The sequence below is a fragment of the Podarcis muralis genome, chromosome 17 (genome assembly GCF_964188315.1).
Source record: "Podarcis muralis chromosome 17, rPodMur119.hap1.1, whole genome shotgun sequence".
NCBI classification, from domain to species: Eukaryota; Metazoa; Chordata; class Lepidosauria; order Squamata; family Lacertidae; genus Podarcis; species Podarcis muralis.
In genome coordinates, this window is record NC_135671.1 from 39546262 (window position 1) to 39563096 (window position 16835).

Genomic DNA, 16835 nt, shown 5'->3' on the forward strand with positions numbered 1-16835 from the left:
CAAGGGCAAAGTGGTGAAGAGAGGGAAACTATGAACAGAGAGCATAACAGTGAAGAGGAGAGACAGACCCATAAAAAGCATGAACTACCATTCTGTGGACAGAATATACTACCATTTGGATCCCTTCCAATCAAGATTCAGGCCTCATCATGGAACTGAAACTGCCTTGGTTGCGCTGGCTGATGATCTCCAGCAAGCTAGGGACAGAGGTGAAAGCTGTTTCCTGCTTCTGCTGGATCTCTCAGTGGCCTTTGACACGATTGACCATGACATCCTTCTGGACCGTCTAGAGGAGTTGGGAGCTAGGGGCACTGTTATGCAGTGGTTCCACTGGGAGCGGCCTCCAGGACAATAAAAGACTGGTCTTAATGGATCTACATTTGTTCCCAGTACGTTTCCAAGCACAATTCAAAGTGTTGGTGCTGACCTGGCACCCAAATTACCAGGGCCAACACCCATAAAGGAGCCCCACTGACCAAGACCAACATCGCCATCTTGGCTGTGACTTGACATGGGGTGTGGATAGGCAGCGACAGCACACCTAAGCCCTATGATCTGTTAAAGCACACCTCAGAGTTCCTTGTAGCAGTGCAGGATACATTTTCTCTGTTCATGTAAAGTGCTATGGGTGTGTCTCAAAGCAGCCCTTGCAGCAGTCAGGCTCCTACATCTTACTTCCCATGCCACTGAGGCATAGTCTTCCTGCCCAAGTAACTGCAAGCAGAGCTGTATTCCTCAGAACTCCCACCAAGGCACCAATTCAAGCTTCCCCAGTTGACTCAGCACCTGTTCATGAGACAGAGGCTCCACCGAACTCTACAAAGCCTCATGCTAGGAACCAACCAAGTTCCTCTTCCCTGCCCTCCCTGCTCCCCAGCTGCCCCTCTCAGAATGCCAGCCTTTCTCTGCTTTGGACTTTGCCACTTGCCTCTGGTGGATCCGCCTGTCTGGTAGAGCCTTCCCTCCTAATACTTGACCAAGTTGCCCCAGGAGTCCCAGAAATTGATGCCAATTATTGGTCTAATCCAGTCAGGAATTTTTATAGACTGCAAAAGTGTGGGAGATGATTCAGAAGGCAGAAGTAGGAAGAGGCGTGGAAAGATGGGTGGATTTCCTTTCCAGTCTTCAATAAGTCACACAAGCTTCTTTATTATGGTAGAAGACAACGGGTAGAAAGCTAACAACACGATAACTTGCGTGTGGCAAAAGAGCTGTGTTACGCTTTATCATGTTCACATTTTTGTTTTACATAGTGACATGCAAGAGAATTATGGGAATGGTGAGAATCATCACAAACACAATAATATACACACGTGTGCGCACGCCCCATGCACAATCCCCAGTAGAGTAACTCACGCTGGCCAGCCTTCAAAAGTAGAGACAGTGAAAAGGGCCATCATGCCCGACAAAACATTGTCAAAGTTGAAGTCACTGTTGAGCCAGGCACGCTCCCGCACCATTGGGTGAGCCACATCTCCATCCTTGTAGACAATGAATGTGCCCCTGTGTGCAGAGGAGGAGGAGGAAGAGGAGGAAAGGAAGAAGGAGCAGAAGGAGCCATCAGTATGGGCTGCAGCTGGGAGTCATTGAACTTAAGACAGGCAGACCAGATCCCAGAGCGTAACCCTGACACAATTTCCAGCTGCAAAAACCACAGTTCCTTTTACTGCAAAGCTACCCAGCCACCCTCCTTTCTGCCTCTCAGAACCCTCTCTGCTATCTTGGGGCCAAACTAGATGCTAATAGTCTCCCACCTTTCTCTTTTATTCCTCTCTTTATTTTTAAACTGAAAAGCAGAATCATGGAGGCAGCAGGTCTGAGTGGAAGAATAGCAGGAATCTCTTAACCTTTTCCCTTTATCCCATTTATTTTTTCAAAATTATCTCTCCCCCCCCCCCCCCCCGGCGGGGAGAGAGAAGAAGCAGCTTGGGGAGGGGAAGCAGGAAGACAACAGGAGCACCTTCTCCCTGTTACTCTTTGGGTCACAATCACAGACTCAGAGGTTAGTTTTCAGCAAAAGAAACAGGAGAAGGGAAGGAAGAAAGGTAGGAGGTTATTACTGTATCTCCCATGTGATGTGTTGTTTGGGCCTCACAGACACCCACAAACAACCCTTAATTCACAGGCCATTACACGATACTAGACCATCTAGCTTTCATCTCAGATCAGCCATACATGGGAATCCATTACATTGCTGCAACATTTTGTCATACTAATGTATGGCAGTGGAGATCTGTCCAGGAGTGAGGAAAAAAGAAAAAGACAAGAAGAAAGGAGGGCCAGAGAACTGCAGGCAGCAATGTTAACAACAGACCCGGTTTGATCTGTGGGGTGGCTAGACATCTTGGTTGGTGTTCTTGGTATTAGGCTAAAATGCCAATGCCACCTGGAGAACTTGGTTGGGGAAGGTAACTGGACACTCTGCTCTTCTTGCAGGACAGAGCTGAGACTTACTTGCATTCATACGGAGTGTGCTTGGCCTCATCTGTGCAGCTGTAGAACTTGCCCTGGAGACAGAAGTGGCAGGAGATTGGAGATCGGGCACTGATGGGGAAGGAAGGTATCCATCCTGGGGAAATTCTTATCTTTCTACCCTGTGTGCTGCCCCCCCCCATGGCCCTGGGCATGGAGGAAACAGTAAACTAGCCTCACACAGGGTGGGGCAGTCAGGGCTTACCTTTACCCTGCCCTGTAATAAGACACCCACTTCTATCGACTTTTCATCTTAGGGTAGAGCAAGATGTTATGCTCAGCCACGTCAGTGTCAGGTTATCATCCATCTCCCTGTAAAATTGCCTCAACCTCATCATATCATGTACTTCCCCACCCCAAGTCATTGGGATCGTTCTGGCCCAGTGGAGGTGGGAGGTGGGGAAGGGCCTGCCTAAGCTCTTTTCACATTGCTTTTCCTTTACAAGATCTCCATACTTCTCTGTCTTTCTCTCGGTCTCTCTTTCCCTCTCTTGCTCACTGTCCACCTTCATCAAATATGGCAGTGTGTGCTCAGGTAAGCTACCAATCAACTAGCTGAAAAACAAGAGCAATACTTTGCAATGCAGATGATTTACCATATATCATTATATGATTATTATTATTACTATGTTTACCCATGTAACTTCTATGTCTGTGCCTTTGCACATGTATTTTCTTTCTTTCTCTTTGAGCTGATTTCCCCCCCTTGTGATGACCTACAGCTGAAACAAATAAGCCGCCCGACTAGTGTCTATAATGAGGTACAGGATTGGTTGCTAAGGTGATGGTATTTGGAAGTGTTTTGGGTGCAAGCCCCAAAGCAACACGCCCACACTCAACATGTCCTTGATCCAAGCACATATACACATCTTGCACACACTCATTTAATCCAAACCACCCCAAATAAATTAGCACTCCTTACCTTGAAGAGCTGAACACCGATGCAAGCAAACATGAACTGCAGCAGGGTGGTGACTATCATGATGTTCCCAATGGTGCGGATGGCCACAAACACACACTGAACCACGTGCTGTCAGACAGGGAGGTACAAGGGATGTGAGGTGGCCAGGAGGGAACTTGCCAGTTCTCAACAGGGCGACCCTGTGGGTGTCAGGGCTGGTGCAAGACATTTTGGCACCTGCGGTGAACCACAAAATGGTGTCCTGCTCCCCACCAGGGAAGAAGCGGGGAGTGAAGATTGACATTGGGAAGAAGGGGGAATAAAGGTCTACCTTGGGATCCACTGCCCCTGTGGATCCTGCCACCTTGAGGCAGTTGCCTCGCCCTGCCTCATGGATGGGCCAACCCTGAGTGGGATGGGGAACACAGGCACCACATCTTCATAGCCCCCATGCTGTGGGACCTCCTTCCAGATCCACACTGTAGAGCCACCACCTGCCCTTGAAGACGTCCCTCACCTTCAGCCCCTTGGCCCGGTTGATGGCTCGGAGAGGGCGCAGCACCCTCAGCACTCGCAAGATCTTCACCACAGAGATGGCACTGGAGCTGAGGTGGAAAGAGGAAGGGAGGTGTGGGAGAGTTTGGGGTTGAAAAACCAAACTGCTTACACCTTCTTTTCATTTCCTATAAAATAGCTCCTAAGAACTTAATAAGAAGAGCCCTGCTGGATCAGGCCAAGAGCCCAACGTAGTCCACCATCCTGTTCTCACAGTGCCTAACCAGATGCCTCCAAGAAGCCTGGAAGCAGGACCTGAGCACAAGAGCCCTCTCCCTGCTTGTGAATCCCAGCAAGTGGCATTTCAGAGGCTGGAAGCGGAAGACGGCCATCCCAGTTGGTGGCGCATCACTACGCAACATTGCCCTTTCATCCCGGACCAGGCCAGCACAATCCTTTTCTTCTTCTTCTTTTGGGGGCCTACTCCCAAAGTATCTTGACCATTCCCCGCTCAGACTTACTGGATGCCAAAGGAGATGAGTGAGACACTGACAACCAGCAGATCAAGGAGATTGAACCAGTTCCGGCAGAAGGAGCCTTTGTGCAGGAAGGCGCCGTAAGCGGTCATCTAAGGACAGAGACATGCTAAGCACCCCGGCTCCACCCAACTCCTCTTTCTCAGAACTGTGGCTGGAACCCAGAAGCTTGGAGATTAGGTCCCCAGGCGCCCTGCACCAACCAAGTGACCCTGCCTTCCCCGCACCCAGACTCAGTCCTTTTATATTCAAGATCAGATGTGCTAACTTAAGAGGCAGATTGGGGAGGGGGCTGATGTCACACCTGGGTGTGATGTCACACACATGCACCAAGCACCAAGCATCCTGAGTGCCAGCTTCTCCTTCTGCTTCTACTTCTGCTGCTGCTGCGCCTGCCAGAAAAAGAGGCCCTGGCTCTGCCGACACTGTGCAGCCTACAATGAGCGCTGAGCACCCCAAGCGCCACACACACGTTGGGAGGACCCAGGGCCTCTTTCCCTGGCAGCCAGAGAAGAAGCTGGCCCCGGAAGATGGCCCCTTGGGTCCCTCGAGCTCAGCACTGTGTCTGCACTGACTGGCAGCAGTTTCAGGGTTTCAGGAAGGAGGCATTCCCAGGCTTACCTGGAGATGCTGAGCACTGAACCTGGGATGCTCTGTGTGAAGGGAAGATGCTCTTCCATGGAGCTGCATCTTCAGGATCTCTTTAACAGCTAAGGCATAACTCAGCTGAGTCACGTGAACCTGAGTTACGTGACTCATGCTTAACAATGTCGATCAAGACCAGCCTTCTTTGCAAGAATCACAGCAACCAGCAGGCAGTCTACCAAAGATCTTGGTCTCCTTATGCCCACCACTGTTCTGCACAGTCCATAGCTGTGTTGGAGCTAAATTCATGGTGGGTAGTAAGAGTCAAAGGCCTCTAGACAGGAGCTGAGAAGTGCAGCCCTGACCCTTCCCTCCTTGTTGCTGGGGGCCACATCTTCTCTCCCACCCCCTACTCCCCAATGACTTGGAGATCATTCTGCAGTTGCTGACCCCCTTCTCCACCCCAACCCCAACCCCAACCCTGATTGCCAGCCATGGGGCTATGAGGGCACTAGCAGAAGCAGCTAAGGTCTGGTTGTTCGGTGCCACCCTGCAGACGTGGCCCACGTGCAGGTGTGGGCAACCCTAGAGACTTGGCCAATGGGGCATCCGCTGAGGGCTGGCTACTCTCCCCTTCCTCATCTTCTGGTACCTTGAGTAGGATCTCAACAGTGAAGATAGAAGTGAAGGCATAATCAAAGTATCCCAGAATCTGTGTAATGAGAGGGGGGAACAGGAGAGAGGTGGGGGAGAAAGAGAATGGAAAAATGAGGAAATAAGAGCGGAGTGAGAGAAAGGACGGAGCGGAGGGTGAGACACTCTTCTGCCTCTGCCCTCTCTCTTCCATTCTACCCAACCACCTTTCCATATGGCATGGCTTACATTGTTGCGGAAGGAGTGTGCTCGGATAGGGTCCTCTGCTGCCAGGGAGATGCTGCTGAGGATGATGAAGACAAGGATGAGATTGGTGAAAATGTGGTGATGGATCAATTTGTGGCACCCAACACGAAGCCTGCCGAGAGAAAGAAAGGCGGCCACCATAGTGAGCCAGCAACACACAATAGGAGCAGCCAAGTTTCCGGAGGCACATGCAGACTCCCCTGCGAATCAGGAGGTGGAGATGGGGAGCTAAAAGGCGATCCTGGCAGATGTGGGCAAGATTAGAGGGAAGAGCCTGGGTGGTGCCTTGGAAGTGGGCTGGACTGACATGGGGAGAAAAGCCAACAGCAAAATCTCTGAAGCCAAGCAAAGACTGACCTTGGGATTTGCCTACTCCCTTGACCTTGGGTTGAGATACCTGGGAAGAAGGCTAAAACTCCACCACCAGCGTAAACCCTGGCAGTTCTGGGTCTGCCCAAGCATAGCCAGACAGTGCCTCCAGTTGCCCCTTACTGCTCTCAACCAATGGGTCCCCAAAGTGGGAGCACAATGAAACCAGGATCTCTGGCAATTTTTTACCATATTCTTACACTGGTTAGTCATGCCCTCTGCCCCAGGAACCCAGGCAGCACTAGAAATCCCTTGCCAAACCTAGTTTCGAGGGTTCTTTGGGGTGGAAGACACAACAGTTAAATGGATATATAAATTGGTAGCATAGATATGCTTCTACATGTAGTAGAAGAAGAAGAAGAAGAGTTTGGATTTGATATCCCGCCTTTCACTCCCCTTCAGGAGTCTCCAAGCGGCTCACATTCTCCTTTCCCTTCCTCCCCCACATCAAACACTCTGTGAGGTGAGTGGGGCTGAGAGACTTCAGAGAAGTGTGACTGGCCCAAGGTCACCCAGCAGCTGCAGGTGGAGGAGCGGGGAAGCGAACCCGGTTCCCCAGATTACGAGTCCACTGCTCTTACCCACTACACCACACTGTAGGTTATTAGGGCACTCACACCAGGGACTCTGGCCACAGGGGCCCTGCCACCTTGCACCACCAGGGTTGTTTGCAGATTGAGGATTTGGCATGCTGCAGTGCCACCCCGATAATGTCCAAAGAGGAGTACTGCAGCTCACCAGGCCAGTCAGGCCAGGCAATCTGTGGGGGCAACAGGAGCCAGGCTGGCCTTACAGAACTGGTTGTGATGGCCTGGGATTCCGATTCGGAGGATGAAACAGAGGAATCCCAGCCTGCACAGGAGTCCCCGCCTCCAGGGCCGGCTGAACTGGGGCAAGGCCTAGATGCTGAAGAGCCTGCACCTGTGGCAGTGCATCAGGAGCTGGCTCCAGGTGAAGCCCTTCTGGCCCCAGAGAGGCTTGACGACTCAGTGACCACAGGTGAGCCTCCTCCAGGGCCCAGTAACCCTTCGGCCTCTCCTGATCTGCAGAGGCTTAGAGCAGAGAGGCGAAGGGAACTGGTTGCCCCCAGGAGGAGTGCTCGCCTTAAGGCCAGAGGAGGCGGGGCTCCTGGGGGCCGGGACCGCCCCTGGCCTTAGAAGAGGATAAAAGCCCAGTCAGCCCGGCCCCAGGTTGCGGGAGCAACGTCGTTGTTGGCTTCGGACCTTCCTGTGTTCCTGATCCCTGCTCGGCCTCCTGTTCCTGACTATCCGGTACTCCTGTTCCCTGCTCGGCTTCCTGTTCCTGACTATCTGGTACTCCTGTTCCCTGCTCGGCCTCCTGTTCCAGCGTTCATGTTCCCCGCCCGGCTCTCTGCCTCGGACCTCGCCCCTCTTCGTGTGGACTCTGCTACACCCAAGGTACCTTACCCCCGGGACCAGCACAGTTTGCTCCCGCCACACCCGCACTCCCCCTTCGTAGGGGTGCGTTCGGGAAGAGCCAAAGGCCATGGCTGAACAGGCGGCTGCACTGGTGGCTTTGGCCCAGGAGAACCAGGCCTTGACTCACACCGTGCAGCAGCTCAGTGACGCGGTTGTGGCACTTCAGCAACGCTTGGAAGCCCTACCGGCTCCTGGGGCCGACGCCCCGGCTCCGGGCAAGTACCCAGTGGCTTTGCCTGAGAAATTTGATGGAGCCCCGGCCAGCTTTCCCATGTTCCTGGCCCAGGCCAAGCTGTATATTCAGGGGCGAGCCCGGAACTTTCCTGATGACCGCACCAAGGTGCACTTTTTGATTAGTTTGTTAAAGGACCAGGCGGCCAAGTGGGCGTTGCCTCTACTCAGGCAAGACTCCCCCTTGCTGGCAGACTATACGGGGTTTTGCAATCGTTTGGAGGCCGCGTTTGGCAACCCCCAGAAAGGGAGTCAAGCCAACCGGGCGATTCGGCGTTTGAAACAGGGCAAGTCCACGGTGGCCGCATATACCACGGAGTTTCGGCTGTTGGCTCAGGACTTGACCTGGAATGACTCGGCACTGCGGGACCAGTATCTCGAAGGGCTTTCGGACGAGGTACTGGACCAGTTGGCCACAATGGAACGCCCCACCACGCTGGACACTCTCATTCAACGGAGTCTACAAATAGACGACCGGTTGGAAGATCGTCGTCAGGCCCGGGGTCGCCGACACTTCCAGTTCACGGCACCAGCTTTTTCCGGCAGCCCCACGGTCACAACTGATTTAACGGAGGAGCCTATGCAGCTCGGGGCAGTGCGGCCACGCCTTTCCCCCGCAGAGAAGGCGCGGCGTCGGGAGGGAAATCTCTGTCTTTACTGTGGCGGAAGTGGACACTTCGCTCGGTCCTGCCCTGAGAAACGCCAGCCGCAGGGAAACCGCCAACCGCCAACCCCAGTAGCTGATGGCCCTAGTTACCGGGGGTCCCAAACCGTACAGAATGGGCCCGCACCAATGGACTTGCAACATCTTATGGTTTCGGTACGTTTATACCCTCCAGGTGGGCCCTGGATCCTCACCCATGCTTTGGTAGATTCAGGGGCAACCCGCTCCTATATGGACGCTGCTTTTGCCGCCCATCATCAGGTGCCACTTCGGAACAAGCCAGTACCGGTCCAGGTGGAAGCGATTGACGGACGACTTCTGCGTTCAGGTGCCGTTACTCAGGAGACCCAGCCCCTGGTCCTGTGTCTCCAGCAGCACCGGGAGTTGCGAACTTTGGACATTGCCTCTATGCCCCGCTTCCCCCTGGTGCTCGGGATGGACTGGCTGGAAGCCCACAACGTTCAGATTGACTGGGTCAAACGGACCGTGCACTTCCCAGACCCATGTTCCCATGCTCAATCCGGAACGCTGGCGGCCGCGCCCTCAGAGGAGGCAGCACCCACGCTCCCAGCCGTGTACCAGGACTACCAGGACGTGTTCGAGGAACGGGGGGCAGACCAGCTGCCGCCGCATCGGCCTTTTGACTGCGGCATAGACCTCCAACCCGGAGCGCCTTTACCAGTGAGTCGCTTATATTCCCTAACAGAGCCAGAGCGCGAGGCTTTGCAGGACTTCTTGCGCAAGAACCTGGAGCGTGGGTTCATTAGGCCTTCCACCTCGCCTACCGCGGCACCAGTGCTTTTCGTTAAGAAGAAATGTGGGGAACTCCGCCCTTGCCATGATTACCGAGCCCTGAACAAAATTACCGTCCCAGACCGGTACCCCTTGCCCCTTATCTCGGAGCTGCTGGAGCGGGTGCAAGGGGCACAGGTGTTCACCAAGCTGGACCTCCGGGGGGCCTACAACTTGATTCGGATCCGAGCCGGGGATGAGTGGAAGACAGCGTTTGGGACCCGGTACGGGCAGTTCGAATATTTGGTTATGCCTTTCGGTTTGTGCAACGCGCCTGCTGTGTTTCAACGCTACATCAACCACGTGTTTCAGGACTTGTTAGACAAGTACGTGGTGGTGTATTTGGATGACATACTGATTTACTCCCGTGACCCGGCTCGCCATGAGGGACATGTCCGGACCGTGCTGCAGCGCTTGCGTGAGCACCGTTTGTACGCAAAGCTCAGCAAGTGCGAGTTCCATCAGCGGGCTGTGGACTTCCTTGGTCACCGGCTCTCTCCAGATGGGGTGCAAATGGACCCGGGGAAGGTGACAGCGGTTCAAGAATGGGCGGCACCCCGGAACCGCAAGGACCTACAGCGTTTCCTGGGGTTCGCCAATTACTACCGGACCTTCATCGCTGATTATGCTCATCGCACCACCCCGTTGACCCGGCTACTGCGCCCAAAGACGCCGTTTTCCTGGGACAAGGAGGCAGAGGAGGCGTTTCAGGGGTTGAAGGCCTGTTTCCAGAGGGCACCAATCTTACAACATCCTGACCCCTCTCGACCCTTTGTGGTGGAGACCGACGCTTCCAGTACGGCTCTCGGTGCCGTCTTGTCTCAACAGATTGGTCCTGAAGCGCCGCTCTTACCCTGTGCCTTCTATTCCCGCCAGCTCCTACCAGCGGAGCGTAACTATACTGTGTGGGAGCGGGAACTACTGGCCATCAAGGTAGCCTTTGAGGTCTGGCGCCACCATCTTGAGGGGGCACGACATCCGGTGGAGGTGAGAACCGACCACCGGAACCTGGAGTACCTCCAGACCACCCGCAAGCTGAACCAAAGACAGATCCGGTGGGCGTTGTTCTTTTCCCGGTTCCAGTTCCGGATCCGCTACATCCCTAGCTCTCAGAATCAGAAGGCGGATGCCCTGTCCCGGAAACCTGAAGACAACGCAGACACGGTACAGCAAGCAGAACCCACCACGATCCTACCTCCGGCTGCATTCCTGGCCACCCAGGAGGCGCAGCCACTGCAGGTTCGGGTGCGGGAACAGCAGCGGGTCGATGCTTGCGCCCAGGAACGACTCCGGGTGCTGGCTGAAGGGTCCAGCCCACAGTATCCGGGGCTGGTCCTGCATCAGGGCCTTCTGCTGCACCACGGTCGTCTGTACATCCCGCCAGGGCCACTACGGCTGGAGGTTCTCCGGATGGCCCATGATGCCCCAGCAGCGGGGCACTTTGGACGGTATCGGACCACCCATCTGGTCAGTCGAGAGTTTTGGTGGCCCCGCCTGAAGGCTGACGTGGCTCGCTACGTTGCTGGTTGTGATGTCTGCCGGCGCGCCAAGGGACCTACCGGGCGACCCCCCGGCCTACTTCAGCCATTGCCAGTTCCACCGCGCCCTTGGCACACGGTTTCGTTGGACTTTGTAGTGGACTTACCCTCGTCTCGTGGCTGTACCTGCCTTCTGGTTTTCTCCGACCATTTCACCAAGATGGTGCACTGCGCTCCCTGTCCATCTGTACCCACAGCCAAGGAAACTGCTCAGCTGTACCTTCAGCATGTCTTCCGCCTGCATGGCCTACCTGAGCGCGTGGTGTCCGACCGGGGCGTTCAGTTCACATCCCGGTTCTGGCGAGCACTACACCAGACCCTCGGGACGGAGGTCTGCCTCTCGTCAGCCTACCACCCACAGACCGATGGCCAGACGGAACGGGCGAACGCGGTGCTGGAGCAGTACCTCCGGTGTTACTGCAGCTACCAGCAGGATGACTGGGTCGACCACCTGGCATTGGCGGAGTTCGCCTACAATAACGCGGTGAATGCGTCCACCCAGCAAACCCCGTTCCAGGCCAGTTATGGTTATCATCCACGGCTGTTTCCAGAGGTGCTGCCGACATCCGCGGTCCCGGCGGTGACGGAGTGGCTTCAAGAGCTCCAGTCCCAGCAACAGCTTTTGGTGGAGCAACTGCACCAGGCCAAGGAAGCGTACAAAGCCCAGGCCGACCGCCACCGCCAGGTGGGGCCGGAACTTCGCGTCGGTGACCTGGTTTGGCTCTCCACTCGCCACCTCCACCCCTCTCGACCTTCGCGGAAGTTGGACGCCCGCTTCACCGGCCCGTTCCCTATCGTAGACCAAGTCTCTCCTGTGGCATTTCGTCTCCGGTTACCCGCAACCCTGAAGGTTCACCCGGTCTTCCACAGGTCCCTTTTGAGTCCGGTGGCCCCACCCGACGATTTCCACCCGAACCGTCCCCGACCGCAGCCAGTGTTGGTTCGGGGAGAGCCTGAGTACGAGGTGGAACGCATCCTGGACTCCCGATACCGCAGGGGAAGGCTGCAGTATCTCATTGACTGGAAGGGGTACGGACCGGAGGACCGTTCCTGGGAACCAGCGGCCAACGTCCACGCACCTGCCTGCCTCCGAGAGTTCCATGCGACGTACCCCGGCAAGCCGGGTCCAGACCCTCGGTTGAGGGGGGGGCCTGGGAGGGGGGATGGTGTGATGGCCTGGGATTCCGATTCGGAGGATGAAACAGAGGAATCCCAGCCTGCACAGGAGTCCCCGCCTCCAGGGCCGGCTGAACTGGGGCAAGGCCTAGATGCTGAAGAGCCTGCACCTGTGGCAGTGCATCAGGAGCTGGCCCCAGGTGAAGCCCTTCTGGCCCCAGAGAGGCTTGACGACTCAGTGGCCACAGGTGAGCCTCCTCCAGGGCCCAGTAACCCTTCGGCCTCTCCTGATCTGCAGAGGCTTAGAGCAGAGAGGCGAAGGGAACTGGTTGCCCCCAGGAGGAGTGCTCGCCTTAAGGCCAGAGGAGGCGGGGCTCCTGGGGGCCGGGACCGCCCCTGGCCTTAGAAGAGGATAAAAGCCCAGTCAGCCCGGCCCCAGGTTGCGGGAGCAACGTCGTTGTTGGCTTCGGACCTTCCTGTGTTCCTGATCCCTGCTCGGCCTCCTGTTCCTGACTATCCGGTACTCCTGTTCCCTGCTCGGCTTCCTGTTCCTGACTATCCGGTACTCCTGTTCCCTGCTCGGCCTCCTGTTCCAGCGTTCATGTTCCCCGCCCGGCTCTCTGCCTCGGACCTCGCCCCTCTTCGTGTGGACTCTGCTACACCCAAGGTACCTTACCCCCGGGACCAGCACACTGGTGCTTCAAACATGGTTTTTCAGTGTGAAAAAGCTACTGCTAGAACAGTCATGCAGACTACATTGCATCAAGTCCTTCTGATGGCTGTTCACTGTTCTGTACCTTCATGTTGGCCTGCCGTAACTATGGACCTGTATGTGACCTTTGTTTGATGTTCTGGGTCTTGACCTAAAGTAGGCTGCACCTTTGTCTTTCAAAGTGACTGCTTGCAGGTCTGACACCTGCACAGCCCTGGCACCAGAAGAGGAAATTCCTGGACCTTACCCTACAACTCTTGCAGAATTATGACCAAACTGAGGTCACATTCCACTGAAAGAGAAAGCCAGCCCCACCTTCTTCCTCCTTGGTTCATGCCTTTCTGTACTCACGGATTTGTCTTGCTAAGGCAGAAGAAGGAACTTCCATCAGGAATTGGTAACACCTTCTCTGTGGGGGTTTCCTCCAGTTTGTCTAGGTGAGACTCTGCCAAGCTCTGCTGATCTCCTTCTGCCTCTTCTTCCTCTTCCTCCTCACCTGAAAACAAGGCATGGTGTAGGATTAAGCAAGGACTGGGGAACCTTTGGCCCTCATCTGAAGCTGAACTACAACTCCCATGAGCCTCGACAAGCATGGTCAATGGCCTGGGGCGATGGGAATTGTAGTTCAGCAACATCTAGAAGGTCAAAGGTTCTCCACATTTGGTTTTAAGGATTCCTCGGGAGCCATATTCATTACAGCAGTGTGTGTGTGTGTGTGTGTGTGTGTGTGTGTGTGTTTTTGTGTGTGTGTGTGTGTGTGTGTGTATGAATGAGAGAGAGAGAGAGGGAGAGAGAGGGAGAGGGAGAGAGAGAGGGAATAATGTCTATTTATTATGAACCAATCTGATAATTATATAGTACAGTCAAACCTTGGTTCCTGAATGCCTCCATTTTGGAACATTTTGGCTCCTGAATGCCGAAAACCCGGAAGTAACAGCTCCAGCTTTTGAATGATTTTTGGAAGCTGAACGTGCTACGTGGCTTCCGTTTTGAATTTCCCTATTGTATTGAGGCTTCCACTTTCAGTTTTCGGAAGTCAAGCAGACTTCCGAAACAGATTATGTTTAACAACCGAAGTTTGACTATACCATAAATGTGCATGGTGCATTACAGAGTAACAACAGAGAAGAGGTGCACTTGCCCCAAGAAACTTACAATTTAACAGTTGATACAGGAAGGGAGGAAAGTTGAGGGGAGGATAGACAGGAATGAATATGTGTTTGGCAGAGAAACACCTACTTAGGTCTTCATTTCTGTAGTGGGAGGAGGACCAATAGGCTATGCAAAGGCTAATGGAAAAAGTGAGCTGCAGCAGGAGAGAAGGAGGCTGCATAGAACCACAGAATTTCAGAGTTGGAAAGGACTCTGAAGGTTATCTAGTCCGACCCCCTGCAATGAAGGGAATCTCAACCGAAGCATCCCAGACAGATGGCCATCCAGCTTCTGCTTTTAAATCACCAGGGAAGGAGAATCCACTACCTTCCAAGGGATCCCGTTCCACTGTCAAAAGGCTCTTACACCAGAAAGTTATTCCTGATGTTGAGTCAAAATCTCCTTTCTTGTAACATCAAGCCTTTGGTTCCCTCTGGAGCAGGTGAAAACAAGCTTGCTCCATCCTCCATTCAACAGCCTTTTTGATATTTGAAGATGGCTATCATATCTCATCTCAGTCTCCTCTTGTCCAGGCTAAATATCTCCAACTCCCTTAACCATTCCTCATCAGGCTTGGTTTCCAGACCCTTGATCATCTTGGTTGCCCTCCTCTGCACACATTCCAGCTTGTCAATATTCTTCTTAAATTGTGACGCCCAGAACTAGGCACAGGGCTCTAGGTGTGCTCTGACCAGGGCAGAATAGAGCGGTACTATTAAGTCCCTTGAACATTATACTTCTGATGATGCAACCTAGAATAGCATTAGCTTTTTTGCTGTTGCATCACACTCTTGACTCATGTTCAGCTTGTGGTCCTCTAAGACCCCTAGATCTTTTTCACATGACCTGCTGGCAAGCCCGGTGTTCCTTATCTTATATTTTTGCAGCTGGTTCTTCCTGCCTGAGTGAAGGACCTTACCTTTGTCCCTATTGAAATCCATTGTGTTAGTTTAGAGCCAGTTCTCCAGCTTAGAGTCTGAACTCATCTTGCCATTGATCCTCTTCCTGGTTCACTGCAATAGAGTAGCTGCCTTTCATACTTAAGGCTTAAATATCCCAGAGGAGCTCAAAGGCAATTTATGTTGATGCCTGATAGTTGTTTACGTGGAAGAGAAAAGCTGGGAGGAGGAGAGGCAGAATAAGCAGCCTGGTCAATTGTAAGTTTTACATTCAATTACAAACGAGGCTGCAGTAAAGAGCTGCTTTGGTCTCATGTGTGAAAACATAAATAGCCTTTTTGTCTCAGTAAGGTAACAATCCTCGTGATTGTCATAGTACCATACACAACGTTTCTTTCCTCACCTGCTTCTTCACTGCCTTCCTCTACTTCCTCCTCCTCTTCCTCCCCACATTCCACCTGAGGAGAAAGCAGACTGGGCATCACCAATGCACGTTTGAGTGGGATGGAGGGCAGAGCAGGAGAGACTGGACTTAATACAACAGTTTCTGTAGTATTTGCTGGCTATGGCTACAGATAGAGTGAGGAGAGAGGAGTGTCCAATTCAGCCTTTGTGACCTTCAGGACTAAGGCAGGGAACTTCACCTCCCTGGACTTGGGCAGACTGTCCCCACCCTAGAGGTGGGGGGTGGGCACTTCCTCAGGAGGGTTCAAGCGCGAGGCTGCCTTAGATGTGTGGGTGGGTGGGTGTGTAATGGGGTGGGGGGTGAGATCTGAATGCAAGAGAGAGATCCTTCTCAAAAGTTTCCAGGCTGTCAACCATTGCACAAGTGACTGTTGTGCTTGCACGAGGGCCTGTGCAGAGAAGGGCATGACAAGCACTTCTGCCTTGTACATGTTCGTGCATGCAACATGCAGCTCAATTCAGGATGCATTTTTTCCTGCCAGGGGCACTTCCAGATCTCCTTTTTATTGGGGATCCATGACAATCTGTGTTCATGATGGTTTCTGAGCAGTTGTACTCAGTCCTACTTTTAATCCTCTCTGTGCCTGGAGAAGCTTTGGGGCAGACGCACTGCTTCATTTCTAGCCAGCTTCAGTAGCTTCCTGCTGAAATCCTGTAATTTTCCCTAACATAAAGCGGAAGGATGTGGTTCAGTATAAATCCACCACTACTGCACTATGTACCTGGATGAAGCCTGTATTTGGGTGGAGAATAAAGGTAAAGGTAAAGGGACCCCAACCCCCGACTCTGGGGTTGCGGCGCTCATCCCGCTTTATTGGCCGAGGGAGCCAGCGTACAGCTTCCAGGTCATGTGGCCAACATAACTAAGCTGCTTCTGGTGAACCAGAGCAGCGCACGGAAACACCATTTACCTTCCCACCGGAGCAGTACCTATTTATCTACTTGCACTTTGATGTGCTTTTGAACTGCTAGGTTGGCAGGAGCAGGGACTGAGCAACAGGAGCTCACCCCGTCACGCGGATTTGAACCCGCGTCCCTCTGGGTGGAGGATAGGGGGTCATAATAGCTGTGTGTGTGGTGGGGGGGTTGCATGAAGGGGTGCTCAGTCTTGCAAGTCTTTGCCTGAAGTCTGAAGTGGCACAGCCCAGAAACAGGCTGTGTTTCTTTACAGTGCAATCCTTACATCTGGTCCATGCTGCTAGACAGGGTTAGGTTGAAGTACCAATGACCTTCTGCAGGTGGCGACTTTTGGTACTCAGTAGGGTAGGAAGCTTCCACCAGTGGCAGATTGTGGAAATGCTCCAAATGGGTCTTAGCAGGCTACCAGTGGCACAGCAAAATCTGAACCGAAACCCCTTCTGCCCTGGCCAGCCCCATGCAGAATCCATTCTGGCTTGTCCTGGACAGGGGAGGAGGTGCTGGGTGCTTTCTCTTTTAGCTTTGGCCATGCCACTGGCCAGCAGCCGCCAGCCGGGTTTCAAGTGCAGTGGTTGATCTGCTGCTCCCTGGGCAGAATTGGGATCATTCTGTTAGTGAACTAGGCCATAAAGACACATAGAAATCAGCTGG

General features: G+C 53.6%; 1 protein-coding gene across 5 annotated transcripts in view; it reads right to left on the reverse strand.

Annotated features, from left to right (window-relative positions):
• Positions 1 to 16835, reverse strand: part of CACNA1F (calcium voltage-gated channel subunit alpha1 F) — a 65139-nt gene that overhangs the window by 22023 nt on the left and 26281 nt on the right. For all 5 annotated transcript variants that reach the window (XM_077921040.1, XM_077921042.1, XM_077921039.1 and 2 more), the window contains 9 exons: positions 15205 to 15259; positions 13102 to 13246; positions 5872 to 6001; positions 5642 to 5701; positions 4390 to 4496; positions 3891 to 3978; positions 3395 to 3502; positions 2455 to 2507; positions 1357 to 1503 (listed from right to left, as the gene is read on the reverse strand). In XM_077921040.1, the coding sequence (XP_077777166.1) occupies positions 1357 to 1503; positions 2455 to 2507; positions 3395 to 3502; positions 3891 to 3978; positions 4390 to 4496; positions 5642 to 5701; positions 5872 to 6001; positions 13102 to 13246; positions 15205 to 15259 (893 nt within the window). The remainder of the gene's footprint in view (positions 1 to 1356; positions 1504 to 2454; positions 2508 to 3394; positions 3503 to 3890; positions 3979 to 4389; positions 4497 to 5641; positions 5702 to 5871; positions 6002 to 13101; positions 13247 to 15204; positions 15260 to 16835) is intronic.